This window comes from Fringilla coelebs, assembly GCF_963513975.1.
Source record: "Fringilla coelebs genome assembly, chromosome: 1".
In the NCBI taxonomy this organism is placed as follows: domain Eukaryota; kingdom Metazoa; phylum Chordata; class Aves; order Passeriformes; family Fringillidae; genus Fringilla; species Fringilla coelebs.
The window spans coordinates 134094818-134112469 of record NC_140028.1 but is presented as its reverse complement, the minus strand read 5'-3'; the positions used below and the strand labels follow the sequence as shown (position 1 = coordinate 134112469).

General features: G+C 35.8%; 1 protein-coding gene across 1 annotated transcript in view; it reads right to left on the bottom strand.

Annotated features, from left to right (window-relative positions):
• The window catches only part of PLXDC2 (plexin domain containing 2), a 247175-nt gene that overhangs the window by 59137 nt on the left and 170386 nt on the right, over positions 1-17652 (bottom strand). Inside the window, exons 5-7 of the mRNA XM_084214132.1 lie at positions 12787-12909; positions 9842-9960; positions 1124-1223 (exon numbers count right to left, since the gene is read on the bottom strand). Of these exons, the coding sequence (XP_084070258.1) occupies positions 1124-1223; positions 9842-9960; positions 12787-12909 (342 nt within the window). The remainder of the gene's footprint in view (positions 1-1123; positions 1224-9841; positions 9961-12786; positions 12910-17652) is intronic.

Below are 17652 nucleotides of genomic sequence, written 5' to 3'. Positions count from 1 at the left end.
ACGCTCAAAACCAACCCGTACTAACATAGGCACAGCTACCTATCATACTTCAGAGAGAAATTTCTTGTCTCTTAAGTGAAATCTTGGCATGCTACATGCTTCACACTACTCTGAGCTCACAAGTTACAAATAGTACTGAAATTTTCCATATTCCCCAAGACAGGACACATAAGACATGGGATTGATGCTCCCTTGTGCTAAAGACTGTTTTATATGTGACGAGGAGATAGGATGAGCTGAGAGGCCAATAGCACTGGATATTTCAGTGTCAGCCCCATCTGCTGTCTGTCTTAAAGCTGGGCTGGATCAGGTCAGTCCTTGTGAGCACCACAGGTCTGCCAGAGCTCACTTAAGGAGAATATGCCTGGAGTCAGCCCTAGGAGCCTGGTTCAAGCACAGCTCCTTCCATCTGCACCCTGCTATTAGGGCTTCATTGAAAACTGAGCTTAGTAAATTTTCTCTAAATATAGAAGTAAACCCAGTAGACTTGAAAAGTGAGTATATTCTCTAATGGCTAAACAACCTCAAAGGGTTCTGTACACTAGAGTACATTAGAGCATCAAGAAAGTCACACTTGAGTTCCTATTTATTTTCAGTGAAGCCATGCAAAGTTTAACTGAAGGCAGACAAAACTAAATTCCACCTGCAATACTGCTGCAATGACTATGTGAGCTCAAGATGTTATTTAATAGCTACATCTCCTCTTCTTTCCTCTCACTAAAATGTGTACATGAATTTGAAATACAGAATAAAGTGTCAAGAGCTTCCAGCCTAGATATTTTTGGATACAGACGGTTTTTTCTGAAAAGATTGCTCCTTCTTTATTATGGATATGAAAGCATGTTCCAGATAAAAAATCTTATGGAAAACCAAATTGAGTCAGTTGAGAGTTTAATTTGACATTATTTGACTGGCCATTTATTTTATTTACTTAATTTATCAGCTCAAAAGAAACAATGACAGGAAAAGCCATATTGGGAATTATCAAGCAAATAAAATTACATTTGAATTAACAAGCTGAAATTAGCTAAGTGATTTGTTGTGCAGCTAATCACAAGCTTGATGGAATCAGCTTATCCTAATTTCTCAGCCTCCAAACCATTAGCACCACTACAATACATACTGGGAATTTGCTGGATCCTGTGCACGACCACAAATGCGTCTGAAAGTCCCACTTTCACTGGGTGGTTGGTTGAACTTATCTGTGTCACAGCAACAGGAATCTAAAAGACAAAACAGGAAAATATTATTGAAATATTGAACTGGAAAAAAAAAAGATTAAAAATAAAAAGCACTGACAAAATGAACATCTAACCAGAGTAACTTAAAAGTTCTAAATAAGTATTTTGTACAACATAGCACAATAGAACCAAGAATTAGTTTAAGATAAAAATTACTGGTTTTACTTTGTATTTTATCTCAATATTAATTGCACTGTTTTCACGTGAACCCTTAGAGGTAGAAAAATTGTCAGAGACAAAGCAGAAAAGCATAGTAATTTCCAGTAATTTATTTCCCTCAGCTGAAGAAAAAGGAGGATGATGTGCCAGTACACTCAGTGATCAGTAGGCAATATCTCCTGTCTCCTTTTGAACACAAAAACTGTGAAAGTCCAGCTTGGGAGGAACATTTTAAAACTTATGTCTCAGTTAACTCGCACTGAAAACTCTGTGAATTTTTACCTGTAGAGAGTTCTGACAGAATGATAATAATATTTATTATGTTCTCAGGAAACTACTGTTGTGGTAAACAAAGAAAATTCCAGATGCTCAATTGCCAATATCTGGAGTAAGGAATAAAGATATGTAGATGGTCATAGACCCTTCCAGCTTTATGTTACAGAGCTATTGACACTGGGTAACATGGTTGCATGAAAACAAATGTCAGGTTTGATTCCATTCTTGGGACAAGACTGCAGCTTTGGCTGATACTTCTATATAGATATAATAGGACGGATTTTTTTTTGAGATGTTTGATTTAGTGACGTGTAGCATTTCTTCAATAATAATATAGTTTAATAGATTGGTCCCAAAAAGCAGCCATCACTAAAGGAGCAGCTCAGACTGACAGTGTGCCTTCACAGCATTCAAAAGTTCTACCCAAGACTGAGAAGGAAACATAAATTTAGTGCCTAGCAGTTCTCCAGATGGCACTAGCAGAGTAAAAATAATGAAATGCCTGGATCAATTAGCAAGGTTAGACATTGCAAACAATGCAAGATATAATACAGATAAAAAAGACTGCAAGGTAGAGCTTGGGGAGCATGGTGTAGGAAGCAGCAGTTCTAGAAGGAATCTCAGTATTGTAGTGGATGAACAACTTCAGGTGTCAGAGGGGACATCTCAGCAAGAAATCTTAATTGATATGATATCTGGTTACACAAACAGTGAAATATAGCCTAAATGTGGGGTGACAATTTTACTTGCGCCTGAAAATTAGATCATTGCTGATATATCACACAGGCTTTGAAAGGATATATTTCTTAAAAAGATGCCAAAAATTAAGAGAAGGAAGATTAAAAGTGTCATAAAAATATTTTGTAAACTTCTCCAGCTCTCAAATGCCATTAACAGAAGTGCTATATATGTTCTTTCTGTTTGACCACTGGATGAAATGCTGGAAAGCTTATTAGATTACCACAAACAAGCACTACAAGAGGCAGAAATTACTCAGGGACTAAAGAGTCTTTTATTCTAGCACAGGAAGATAAAAGCAGTTTCCACAGCAGTTGGAAACTTCAGGCAGGTACCTTAGGAGTAGAATAAGCCACAGCTTTCTGTGAGAAATTATGAATTTCTGCCAGTTGCTGTCTTCAGATATCTTATATTTGGATATCTTAGTTTTCACAGCTGCCCTTCAGTTAACCAGACATTTATTTCTAGGCTGAAGGCAGATGGAACTGGATCATGTGTAAGAAACTGAGATACAAGGTATTAGTTTAGATAACCCAATAGCTTGCTCTTTACTTGTGTGAAACTACAAAAATTATATAGTTGGCCAGTATTTTTCACATAGCAGAAAAATGCTGAAGTAAAAAACTGGGTATTCATCCAGTGATTGAGGATTCAGTTCTGTCTGCATGATAATTAATAGCATGATTTCTGGCATTTGAGTTAAGCATCAGTAGTTCTCCTTGTTCCCAAAATACCTTTTGGTTTTGCTTTTTCCCAATTACACTGGTAAGTTCTGGTGAATTAAACATTGTCATAAATTTCCATTCCTTTTACTTAATTTAGTGACTGTTTTTTTTTGGGTTCTTGCACACATGATCTGGTGTGGTATAAAAAAGGCTTGTGGCATGTTGTCAAAATGACAGGAAAAAAGAAAAGTGGCTTGGAAATACTGCTAGAAATACATCAGCTTAAATTTGGCTTATATCAGCTGAGCTCAGATGCAGTTATTGGATAATATGACAGAAGAAGGCCAAAAGCCATATTTTCAAATTCTTCAAAATAAAAGGCTCACTAAGTTCAGAACTAAGTCTATAAATTTTCTGCAGCATGAAAGCTTAAACAAAATAAGAGAATTATTCATAGTTTCAAAACACTGGAAAGAAAAGCTTACATTAACTATCAAAGAAACTGTCTTAAAGGATTTTGAGGAGGATATTCTATACAACCTATTGAAAGTTAAGTTAGAAATAGCACTGATGAGGAGGATGCAATGACTTTCTCTTCAAAGTTAGACAGGAAACACAGCAGTTGAAGAAAGGACACAGAGTGTATTTGGAATTGGAATTAGTAGATTTTTGACAAAAGATGCTGGTAAAATTCTCATCTTAATGCATAAATTGTGCCTGATACTTGAAAAGGCACTCATCTGTATCGTGTGAATGTAAATCAGGAGAAGTTGCACTCTGGCCTTCTTGAATAAGACTCTTTTCTTTCTTTTTAGTCTAGTGCCTTTTCACATGTTTATTGTGAATTTTTGAATAACTGTAAAATTTGCATCTTTCCCTCAACAATTATGAAAAAAGCATGATATTTACTTTTTTATTTTGTTTGGTTTGGCTTTGTTTTGCTTCTGGGAAGGAGTGATGAGTTCTTGCAGAACTAATGCCACAAGTGAGGGGTTTGGGTATATTATTTTATTTTATTTTATTTTATTTTATTTTATTTTATTTTATTTTATTTTATTTTATTTTATTTTATTTTATTTTATTTTATTTTATTTTATTTTATTTTATTTTATTTTATTTCATAAAAATAAATTTATTTTCATTACAACCTGGTTCAGACTTTGAAAGTTAATAAAATTATGAAGGACTCAGAGATATGTGGTACTAAAACAAGATGCAGTAGCCAAGTTGAACAAAAAATATATAGAAAAACTTCAAGAGAAATTAGAAAAACTTGAAGCAGAAGTAAAAATGCATTTTGCCAAAATCCCTGCAGGTGTCAATACTCTGGTGCTGGGCATTCTACTGAGAGCGAGGAACTTTCAAAATAATTTCTAAAACATAAGAAAGTGTTAGGGTCCAGTAACAGAAGCAGCAGCCAACAGTTTGGATACATGCTTTAGAAACAAGGCTTAGAAGCAAGAGCTTCTGTAAGATCAAAAAAAGAAAAATTAAATTAGGTTAGACAGCTGTTCAAACTGAAGGGCAGCCTGTGTGAGACAATCATGCAGACAGAAATGCAGTCAAAGCAGAAGGCAATCCACAACCCACAACACTCTTATTCTCCTGAACACCTACAGTGCCATTATACCAGTATTTACAAAAACATATATTAATTTTTAAGGAGTGGAAAAAGAAATTAGTAATGTGTGTACTGAGTGCCATATTACAGGTGAAATATTTTGCATGAGATGTCAAGAAAAATGACCTTTTCCCATGTGCTGATTAGGAAACATTCCCTTTTGACAGAAAGCTTGTAGCAAATATTAAAACAAATTATGGAATATTACAGAAAAACATAAATAGCAAGCAGAGAGCTGCTGTTCTGGATTTCTCACCTGAATGGCAAGATAAGTCATAGCATGTTAAATGGTTGAGCAGAGAGCTAGGAACCTGCAAGTGATTGCTAATGGTTGGCAAGGATTTTACAGCATTACCTTCTTAGAATGGCTTTTAGCTAGAATAATTCCAAACCATCTGTTAGCTCTACCACAGAAAATGTAATCTTTTGTGTTGTACAAATCACCAGTTTATGAATAAACTTCCCACACTAGCACTGAGGCCATTAATGTCCATATTTTGGATTATATACTTCAATGGTAAGGAGAAAGGTATTTACAATTTATGCTGAATTCTACGTATCATTGGGATCTGTAATCTAAACAGTATTTTTAATGAGACTTCTCAAATTTTATTCCTTTCAACTGTGAGGTCATATCAGAATCCTATTCTTCAAAAATGATAAAATCATGGCCTCTAAACTTATTCTGGAGGAGGTGGTAAGCAGGTTGCAATTACTGCCCTGCTTCAAAACTGAGTCAAAGATAAGAGCCAAAGTATGTTGCAAAATAATAACTAGGAAAACAATGATAGTGTACATATAGGGTTTTCATTGCCAGTTTCCTAAGTAGTAATTAATTAGCCCACAGGTTAAACTGCACGAAAATCAGGAGTTTTAATTTGTGTAAATTGAGCACCTCAAAAAGCAAAAATCATTTCCATGTCCACATTTTTGATAACATTAAAAAGGCAAAAATAGCATTATGGGATTTTGTTTTTTAATTCAGCTTTTTGTGGTTTTGCATTTTTGTGGGTTTTTTTGATATTGTTAGCTTGGGGTATTTTTTGGCTTTTATTTTTTTTTAAATTCTTTTTAGTTTTCAGGAAAAAATAGCAAGGTTTGAAGTCTTGTTACTGAAAACAGAGTATTTTCTTTCATGCCCAGCAGGGGCATCAGTTTTATTTAAGTGCTAGTACTTAATAATTTTAATTTAATTCTGTCTCCTTCTTAGAATAGAAATTCATTCTACTACAAGCCTCCTTTAGAATTATTTTCCAAACTCACTTATTGGGCAATTTTGAGCAAATATTTTAACTTTAATAATGGTTTCTGGATGACTACATAAATAGAGAGTCATTATTCTTTAAATGAATGAAGAGAACCTTCACTAATGATATTAAGAAAAATATCCTAAACCATTAACAAGACCATTGCCTAATTTGTTCTGTATTAATCATGGATAAAAAAAGAAACCAAATATTACACTAAGGAACATTAGCTTGAAGCATCAATGGGAAAAGCCTATATAGAAGAGTTATTTTGTTTAATAAGAAGTGAAACTCTTGAGAATTGAACTTCCGTGAAATTTAGACCATAAGAAATGAGTATTCACTAAGACATAGAAAGTAAGCCTTTGCCAAAATTCTTCTTTATTCCTGTGTCCTGCTGGCTCGTTCTGCTGGCTCCTGTAATGTATTTCATATGTACTAGAGGTACACCAGTAAAATTTTCATGCCAGCTGATGTTTCCTGACATATCGACCACTTGCTAGAGTAGTGTTGGTGTAAGAAAAGTGACATTTAAAATGGAAGGTGCATGCACTGTAAAAGAAGTAAATTGCTAAATAAGTAAATAATTTACTTGCTATAGGACGTTGTTATACTTCAAATTGTTTTCACATTTTGAAAACTCGACCACACAGCTCCTTCTCCTAACAATTAACTCTTCTGAAAGATACTCTGATGTCTCCATATTTGTCTTTTCTGATGGTTCTGCTCCTTTTCTAATTTCTTTTTTTTTTTTTATTTTGGATAAAACTTTTAAATTTCAGGTTGCTTTCTATTGGGGAAAACAACAGAATGCAGAAGATTGGGCAGAGCAACTCCTTTGGTATTCAGCAAACCTCCACTGGGATCCTGTCTTGGTGGTCAACACCAGGTTTATGAGACAGCAAACCTAATTTGGGAGCAGGAAGAATGGGAAAAAAGGGACTCTCAAACTGTTTGAATAAATAAGAAATAAAAGGTAAAATTTACCTAAAGCGCTTTGACATAAAACACTCCAGTTGTATCTGCTTTAAATGTACAATCACAGTTATTTCAAAGGTAGACTCTTCTAGATAAATGCCTGGTGTCATCCAGACAGACCCCCTGTGAGATGCTTGATGAAGGTACTGGCCACCTGTTTGCTGTATTTCTTACATGGTGCTCCAGCTTGGGGACTTTCAATGACAATGCCGTGAAGACCTCTCAGATTTGCCATACATCACTGTCATTTTTGGTGAACTCGGATGCCATAATAAAATGGCACCAAAAAGACAGTAGAAATCTTGTGCAACTTTTAGTCATGCTAGTGAGCACTTCCACAAGTAATCTTACTGGAGTTAATGGGGCACCTGACAACATGACTCAGCAGCAAGAGAAATGGCTCCAGATGGAAGGACTTCCTCAGAAAGCAATGGATTCAGCACTGCAGAGTAAATAAATTCCTAGCTAGGCTTATAAGCACTAGGACCAAGTTTAAAATGATAACTTACATGTTTGTTCTTTTCAGACAACTTGTGTCTGATCAGTGATTGGCATTTAGGTAAGACAGTGGTAATGGAGTAAAGGCTGTAAATAAAGAGTGTAGTTGTCTAGAAATCTCAGTCTCAAAACCCATTCCCCAAGTAATTCTGATGGAATATACTAGTTGTAACTTTCTAAAATATTTAGAAAAATCTTTTCTCAAAAGATTTACAGATCATTAATACACTACTATTACCACTTTAGAGCTATTGCACATAACTAAGGAAAGAGATTTTTTAAAGTAATGTTTGGAAATTCAATTCAGGACAGGAATAACTCATGAGAGGGGGTGGGTTCAAAGATTCACCCGTAGCAAAAAGCACATTATTCCATTTGCAAATTTCAGTTTTCTGTCTCAAGATAAATGAACAGAACATTAATAACTCCTACCCACAAAAGCAATGTGGTTCTGGGGGAAGCTTCCAGTAATGTAATGAGAGCAAGCAGCCTGTGCATTGTAGCTCAGAAATCCATGGATTAGATGTCATACTTCTCTGCAATTCTAGGAACCACTTGTGGTATAGGAGTGGCCCATTTACTCCTCTTTTCCTAAATGAGTAATGATTTCAACTACCTGACATTCTGCATCACCATTTTCTTTTGTGAAAAATGTATGCCAGATATTTTCAATTTAGAGCAGTAACTTCTATCACCCATATTAGATCAAATTTGCACAGGGCTAGATAAAAATAGGGAGTGCAGTGCATCTCATAACCACGAATAGAACCCTCCAGAAAATGTCACCATTTTTATGTCAGAATACATATATAGTTCTTGACAAATTTATCTTAAAACTAGTATCCATCTCCACCTCTCTACGTTTTGAAGGCAGGAAATTTTGTGTCTTTAGATGTTTTTGCTTTTCTTTAAAAAGTTTTCAACGGGATATAACCAAAGCTTTTAGTGCACAGTCTTTTGATCAAGTACAATTGAACTCCATTGCCCTAAGCAGAGTAAAGCTTACAAGAAGTCGGATTCAAAATGCAAATAAAATGCATTTTCATAGATGAAGACCGTAACGTCCACCTAAAATTCAGAAAAAACCCCAAGCAGACTTTGCATCAGCATGTCTTTTGTAAGAAAAGGAAAGCCATGTACATGGGCATACCAGAAGTTTCCTGTTTCTACAATACTGATCCAGTAAGAACATCTTGTAGCAATCCTTTTCCAAGCTGCAAAGACCTTAAGTGAAGGTATGACTGCTGCTAGCAGAAAAACCCAGATCCTGCCTGGCTTCCTAGGGAATGGCAGAGGAATGTTAATATTTCTGCTTCATTAAAGGTGCACAGCTACAACATAGGAAAGAAAAATGAGCCTGAAGGCTCACAAGTGTTTTATAGCAGAGACAGAACAGAAAAGAGATTTCTCCAAGTCTGGACAATAGGTTCTATCACTCATTAGAGTTTCTTACTATAAGGAGAATAACTGAGAGTTACATTTTGAAGAGAAAGTCACAGTGTGCATGCCAAACAGATTAAAATAACAAAACAAAACAGAACAAAAAACCCAAAGCAAGCAAAACCAAAACACAAACAAAAAAGAAGACATCATTTTGTCACTAGGGATTAAGCTTGTCTCCTTTTGACTCTTATTTGCATGAATCAGAGAATCATAGATTACCAGACTGAAAGGAGACCTCAAGGATCACCTGCTCCAGCCCTTCTTGGCAAAAGCACTGAAATTCAAATAGGCTATAGTTTCCAGAGCTCTAGCAACTCTGGGAAAAAAAAAATCACTCAAAGCAACAACTGGAATTCTGAAACATTTGGAGAATGCACCAGAGCCTGTTTAAGACAACCTATTGGTGCTATGAAGGCAAACCAAATGGCCTCAATCTAAGCAATTTTATCACCAACCAGATGGAAAACCTCAGAGCTAGCAATACAAACCAGTTATTTCTTGTTTCAAATATATGAACTTTGAAATATGTGAGTTGCCAAAAAACTACAGCTGCAGGAAATAGGTGACCTTTTAACAATAACCATTGATTCTAGAGTATTTTGAAATGGTTCAAGATTGGGTAGAGTAATTGAAAAAATTTGATCCTGTCTTTCAAAACCCACAGAGAATTTACTAAAAGCCCAGGAATTTACTGAACATTTAACACTCACAAACATCCAAAAAAGCCCAGTTGAAATCCAGGATTAGTACATCTGTGTCATGTTGATGGTTTTAAATTCAATTATGTGAACATCACTTTAATAATAATATATCATTTTCATAATTTTCAAAATAGTGATCTTATAAGGAGTGAAATGAAATGATCTTATATAAATGATCTTTCAAAAATTTTCCCTCCCCCTCAAAAATGTAGGGAAATTCCTGACGTGTAAAGTAACTTGACCGCTTAAATGACAATTTTCAGACCAAACTTACTTCTTTGTAGCCGAAAATGATACGCCCATCATTGAGAAGGGTGGCCTGAAAAGTGAAACTCCCCAGGTTGTAATTATCCTGCAGATGTACATGGTCCCACTGGACAACCAGTGCTGTGCCTGTGAACCCCAGAGTGGGGGTAGAGAGGCAAAAGGAAGGAAAAAAAGTGAGAAATATATTAACTGATTGTAGGAAAAGTACTTCAGTGCAGTTACTTGAAACGAGAACAGTGATCTGTCTCTTCCTAGCCACTTTCAGCTCCACACCTTGAAATGGCAAAGATATTACAAACCCAAGTTGAAACTGAAATGTTCTGAAATGCTGCTACACAAGCAGCACAACTACTGCTAAAGCAAGACTGGTCAAAAAACTTGTTTGAAATTGCACAAGAAATCAACTAAAGGTAGGATCCAGTAGTTGGAGCATGCTGTCATTACTACTTCTCTGCAGTGGCATTCTTTACACTCTATACATAAATCTTGACGGCTTTGAAATGTGAAGTGCTAACAGCATTCCCTGCTTAGTAAAAGTTATTATTTCAAGAATTCAGATTCTTCCATTAACTATGCATTAATTAAATAACTTTTTTTTTTCCTGCATGGTGCAAGCCCTTGCTGAGGTTCTGCAAATTGAGAAATGTTAGGTGTTGGCAATAAATAAATGTAGTTTAAATCAAACTCACTGAGAAGTCATAGATGGGGCAAATATTGAGTCTGGTATGCAGAGATTCAGTTGTAAGAGCCTTGTTAATATTCACAGGAGTTCACTGGATGAAGATGCACTTACCACCCTAAAAATATTTCTCAAGCAACTTGCATACCCTGTGAGCATATTTTACAGATGTTGAGACACTTATCACCAAAACTGTGTTTACTGAAAATAACATTTTCATCTTTACATGCCTTTCTCAAAAACTTCTTTTTTTGGCAGTAATGGAAGTTATGTGCTTTGATTCAGACTTAAATTTCCTTTCTTCCTAGAATGTTCATGATGGGTCAGTACATATTCATCTCAAAATATTTTTTATATGTCCTTGAAAAATCTTTTGTTACAGATCTGTGCTGCAATTGTCATGAACACATCTTGACAGGGGTTGTCATGAAAATATGAGCATGCAAATTTTGGGGCCACACCACACCAAGTCCAACACATTATTGTTCCTTGGTTTTTTTGTATAGTAGATAGGCATTAATTGTGCACACTGTGCATTTTTTCCTTTGTGACCACAGTCATTAACTCCTTTTTTGAATATTTATTTTATTGCATTAAATTTTATTTTAAATGTAAAGTTATTACATTTATTTTAAATGTAAAGTTATAACTTGTAAAATTATTAGAGCACAATTAGCCAGAGTTTCTTCTACTCAGTCACTGAGCACTTCAGATCTATGTGCACCTCAGAACCCCAAGCTAAAATAGAAATCAGCTGCCACCCAAACTGTCCTTTCATTCCAGAGGCTTTTATGCAGATTTGTGTGTGCCTAACTTCCTTGGAGGTAGCTCCACCAGTAAGACTCTGATGGATCCTCACACTCTGTGCTTTCCCACTACAGATGCTGCTTTATGGCAGAGCACTTACTCATGGGGACAAAGCAGAGATGAGTAAGAAATAAGGTGCTGAAGATACAATCTGCTCAGTTCCTTTTTACTTGTGTTAAGATAGAAAATTCTTTGTCCTAAAGCCCATGGAGCTCAAAAGATGATGCATGAAGAAGAATCCAAAATCTCAAAGAACTGTTCAACCTCATAATGAAAGCCATGTGATACAGCCTGGTACACCTGGTGTGAAGACTGGAAGTCAGGACTATAATGAGAATTAGCAACATCTTCTCCAGAATCCTCAGATTCTTTAAGTAAAGATAAAAAATCTCTGGCCAAAATGTTAAATAATTTAAAACATGAAAATTTTATATTTTTCAAAATTCTTCATGGAAGGAGTAGGATTTTCTCAGGTAAGAATTTTATTGGATTTTTAACAAACAGACATTGCAATGACTAGATTGTATGGAAAGGTTATGACTAGATGTAAAAGATACACAACACTTTTTGATAACTGATCTAATTAAAAAAATTATTATTGGAAATATGAAGTGTTTTTGAATCTGCTGTTAATTTTTGTTTAAATTCACTATAAATAAACATACATAAAATAGCACAGATATATCCAGGATATATCCAGCATATATCCAATTTAGAAGTCATGGATGTCATGATATTAATTCACAATACTAAACTCTCTAAGTTTTAACTGTCACTGTAGCTGATCACTAAAGGCCTGAGGTAAAGCACCAGGTGCCTTTTAACCACGTAGGGTATGTTTCTAAAATATTGATTACAACTGACTTCAAGAGAAAAATAACCCCACATTTAAGGGCTTTGAAACTTCTCACAGAGTTTCAAGTACGACACTGCAGCTTGCCTTTTCCTCTCAATCTTTTTTACAAGGAACTGTTGAGAACTCATGGTGTAGATGAGTGTATTGGATTCCAATTCTGGGACTCCATGAACACTTAGTCATTGACAGGTTTATTAACCTTATCCCTGCCCTGCTGCTGTGTATTCTTGCTATTGCACTCCACAAACGCTATTTTCATTTTAGGTAGTGGACAGATGGTATCCACTATAAATACTTTGAAGTAACACTTTGAATTTACACTGTTATATAAGACAGATTTTCCTTTCTAAAACTGATAAAATGCATTGCTAGTTTGAGTTTATGTACTTCAACACCCAGATGATATCTGCTCAATTAAAAAAAGGCATTAATGATTCTTTACTGTGTTCCAAATTAATAATTGCTTATAGATGTCAAGTCACATGCTCTATACAGCCTCCAAATTAAAAACAAAAAGAAAAAAAAATTTAAATCCTCAATACTTCCTTTTTAAATAGTTATTTAGGAAAACAAGAAGAGCCAAGGGATATAGACAAGGACTGCTACATACCATTATCAAAGTACCTGACTGTTGAATTTCTTGACACACTGGGGTCAAAATTTGCCATTAAAGGTGCAATATATTGGGTAGCTGTTAGCATTCGATGCACAACTTCTCCAGTATATATGAAACCTACAATAAAAAAAAAATTGAGATAATTTCAGTAAATTCTGAAAAGATTTTAATAGAATGGCAGGTTGAATTAGGCATCGTCAGAGCATTAAAGGGTCATCTGAGAGAAATTAATCCCACCACAAGTTTTATAGTGAATTAAATAAGAGATAAAATTTCAGAAAAACATCTGTGATGGCTGCCAGAAAAACAAGATCCAAAATGAATAATGGAACAAATAGTTCAATAAGGTTTTTTACAGAAATAAAGACAGTGAAAACTCAAGGAAGAATAACTCCAGTTAAGAGCAAAATACAAGTATGTGGCACTATGAAAATAAGCCATTTACCACCAAGCATATTCCATAGTGCTTTCTTCCATACTTTCCAAAAATCTGCAGTTTGTTTTGCTCATGCAATTTGTGACCTCTTATAAAGTTAGTCTAACCCTTTTTCATATTTCTAGAGACACAGAGTAAGGGACTATTTAAGACTAAAAGTGACAACCTTTATAAAAAAGAGTCAGATGAAAAGTGGAACAGATAGGACTTTTTCAGGTTTATAAGGCAAGCACATTTCTACGACATTCTCTGCTGTGTCAGGTCTCACTAGTCTGTTCTATTCATCCCTGAATTGACAGTACTCCTCAGATCAATAGTGGGCTTCCCTCATCTGAAGTGTTCATCCAAAACCTCTACCTGGTTTGGAATTGAAGTCCTTCCTTTGAAAGAAGACCAGTCATCTATGGAGAATACAGTAATTCTGCAGTTTTCTTCAAAGCAAACATCAGTGTATTTTAATGGCAAGGACCTCCTTCTATTTTAAACAGTAAATGGTCTACAAATAAACCTGTGTTGTTTTGGTTTGCCAACTCCACTTCAACTGGCTAATGGAACTAATTATTTTAAGTGCCCAGATGAAAGCTTGATTTAAAAACTCCCATTGCCCTAAATGAGTCTTTTTGTTACCCCTTGCCTTTAAGTTGATTTGAGCTGCAGAGAGATCTTCAAAACTGATGTTTGCATATTACCTCTCCTCCTAGTGTTTAGCAGAGGGCGTCTTAAGACGTTTTTGCTTTTTATACTTCTATTGATTCAATGAAGTATATTCCAACAGCAAACATCTCAACAAGAATAATACTAGAGCTGAACATTTTCTAACATGAAAAATGTTATTATAAAGACATATTGAAGAAATAGGATCATTTACTGGAAAATTATAGCATTATTTTCAACACTAATTCGGCTGGTTTATGTTTCCTTTTCCATTTTCAATCATATTGAGAGTCTCTCCCTCTACAGAACCCTTCACTGCCAAGGCCAAGAGTTCCTTTCTTAACTTTAGTACCATGGCAATACAACATGTGAGGAAGTAGCCTATAAATCTAACTCTAAAACACAATTGTGAAATTCGAGAATCAAATATGAACCTGATCAAAACTGCTATTAATGTATACTATTAAAAACTGTTAGTGTGCAACCTCATTTATTAACAATATCTCCATCTTAACCAGTGTGAGATGGGAGGGTTCATTAACAGATTTGTTCGATATGATATAGGAAATCTCTGAGTGCATGAAAAAATAAGTTTCTGGAGTGCTTTAGGCATCCTTCTACTCCTGTACTCTTCTGAAATACACAGTTAAATGCTTGCCAACTGCTCATGGAACTACTTCTAGAAGTCGTAAGATGCTATAAACAAAACAAGGTGGTTCTCTGGAGTAATTCTCCTGCATGGCTACCTATAGATAATGTTCTGTGAAGTCAGCTCTTGTTGTGGTGATAGGGGGCCTCAGAAAAAGTCAAGCATAGGGAAAATATAACAAAAGATTCAGTTGCAAAGATTTGGTATCTGACAAAGGGGTGACCTAGGAACAGAGATTTTTTTTCCATTTAAAACATAACTTTGTATTCAAAGATACAGTATTTTAATATCTGGGCACTCCCTAACTACTAAATTCATTCTTAGGATTAAACTAAAACTTTTTTTTTTTTTTGGTAGCAGGCAGAGGGGGAGACTGTGGGGCAGATTCTTCCAATTGAATATCTAAATATTACTTTTCTGTTTTGGTAATAGGGAGAGAGAAACAGCGGTTTAGAAAAAGAATCTGCGCAGTCATATAAATGTGAGCTTTCAGAATATACAAGTGTGGCTGATTTTATGCTATTACTTATTTTAGGATAGCCAACTACCTTGCCAAAGTATAGTCTCTGAAAGGCATTTTCACTATTTCCTGCTTATTAGTGATTGCTTTTAAAATGTCATTCCCGTGATTAATAATCCCTTATTCTTATTTAGACATTTTCAGAAGGTATTATTACACAGAATTCTATTTCATACTATGTGCTGCTTATTATCCCTGTGGACATCTGCACACATATTTTAACACAGTTGTGGGTAGGTCTGTAACCTTGAAACCATTCCTCAAAAATATTTTGAGGAATACAAACAAAACCTTTGAATCCATATTCATACATTAGAATTAGCCTTAACAGTTCACTACTTATTCATCCCTTGCACTATCATCCTACACTTACACAGCTTCCCTTTCATGCTTTCATCCCATTCACAATATAAATGTCACCCTTATAGCTAATAATGAGGCAGATACAACAGGAAAAGAAAGGACTCAGTCCTGCTGGAACACTTAACTAAGTAATCAGCCCCAGTAATTAGTAACCACAAAGCGTATTTCGAAGTATTTGCCGGATGCAGCTCTACTATAGACAAAAATGGAAAGCAGGAGGTGGATGATAGCTGGGAAGGAGGCAGGCCTTGCATGAAGATCATTCTAATGAGAACTCCAGTCATGCATCAGAACAACTTGAAAAGGAACACAAAGTCATTTCAAATCATCCCAGAGATTCACAAGATGAAGCCACCATTGACCATGGACATTTTATCATTGCAACTATGACTTAAAAAGAGCAGCAAAAGTGAAATTACCTTATTCTGGAATGGAATTCCACAGAAAATTGGCTTATGCTATCTGTGACCTAATTTTCTGACAAATGCTTAATGCTTGTGGTTGATTCATTTAGTCAAGGAAGAATTTTTCAGACCTGCAATTTCCTGAACCACTTAATCTCTCCTTTGTGGGAGGCACTGGTAGAGCTCTTTTCCAAGACTCTCCACAAACACTATACCTAGAAGAATAATATGCTCCTAAATACTGAAATGAAGACAAATAGGGAAAAGTGCTCAGCATTTTGTAAGTTTAATATGTCCATATAAATTTAGCTAAAACTAAGGCTGAACTAATACTAAGACCACTTGTAAATCAAAAGAGTATACTTCTAGTTCTCACAGTGTACAAATTTACACTCACACACTCAGGAAAAAAAAAAATATATTACCACTTAAGCATGAAAGCACAGTCTCACTTGATGTAGGACCCTGACTTGATTTAAAAATGCATTTTATGCCTGAATCTACCCATTCGAAAATATGCTTCTCTGTTGCATGCTAACATATCAAGTTTACAAAGAAAATTTAATGTACAAGGTTACAACACACTGCACATCATATTTCTGTGATTTCCTTTTTTCTATTCTTAGCTGTGCACAAACTCAGTATCACTTAGAAAGTTTTTTGACAATGTTTGCCAACAGAATGACAAAATATAGTTTTAAGGTAGCACAGGCAATGAGTCCTTTGAAGTGTGTCAAAAGAGATGGTAGGATATGCAGAAAAAACAACAAAAAAAGAATTATCTAGGTTGATAACCATCTTCTAAGCTGCCTGACAACTAACTTGCAAGATAAACCCTTGTCTTTCTCTGTGGTGGGTTGACTTTTGCTATCTGCCCCCTGTCCACCCAGCTGCTCTCTCACACCCCTTCCTCAACAGGAAAAGGGGACTAAATAGAATGAAAAAATGTGTGTCCAGACACAAAGAGGGAGAACACTTGCCAGTTGCTGTCACAGGCAAGAAAGAACTGACTTGGGGAAAGTTGATTTAATTTGCTGCCAGATAAAATAGGCTTACATAGTGAGAAAGACAGATTAAAACACCTTCCCTCCACCCCTCCCTTTTTCCCAGGCTTAGTCAGTATCCCTCCTTTATTCCCAACTCCTCTACCTCCTCCTCCCCACTGAGCAGTCCAGGGGGATGGGGAATGTGACTTGTGGTCAGTTCATAACACTTCATCTGCGTCAGTCCTTTTTCCTCTCATTTTTTTCCTATTCCACCACAGATCTTTCCCATGGTCTGCACTCCTTTAGGATAAACCTGCTCCATTGTGAGAACTCCACAGCCCATGGTTCCTCCAGGAGCTCTCCAGTGCCAGGTCCTTCACAGGCTGCAGTGGATATCTGCTTCACTGGGGCTCTCCCATGGTCTGTGAGGAAATGCCTGCTCCAGCCTGGTCTCCTTTACAGATGCTCTGGTGCCTCGACAACCTCCTTCCTCTTCTTTTCTCTCCTTGGTGTTCACACTGCTTTTTCTCATGCTTTTTGCCTCACTCCTGACACTGAAGTACAACATATTTTACACTTTTTAAAATAAGCTCCCCTAGAGGTTCAGCTGGGCCCTGCAATGGATTTGTCTCTGGTAAGGGCCAGTCCCCCATCTCCTTCCATAGAGGCAGTCACTCTGCTACCTAAACATTACCACAATCCCTAATGCAACTTAACTCAGTATCTTGATTTTTTTATATGCATCATATTTTATTTTGTATTTCAACTATTTTATCTGCAATATGCAAAACAAACATTATCTACCTGAATAACTGGAATTTCTTGTTTCTTGTTAAGAGTTTTTAAAA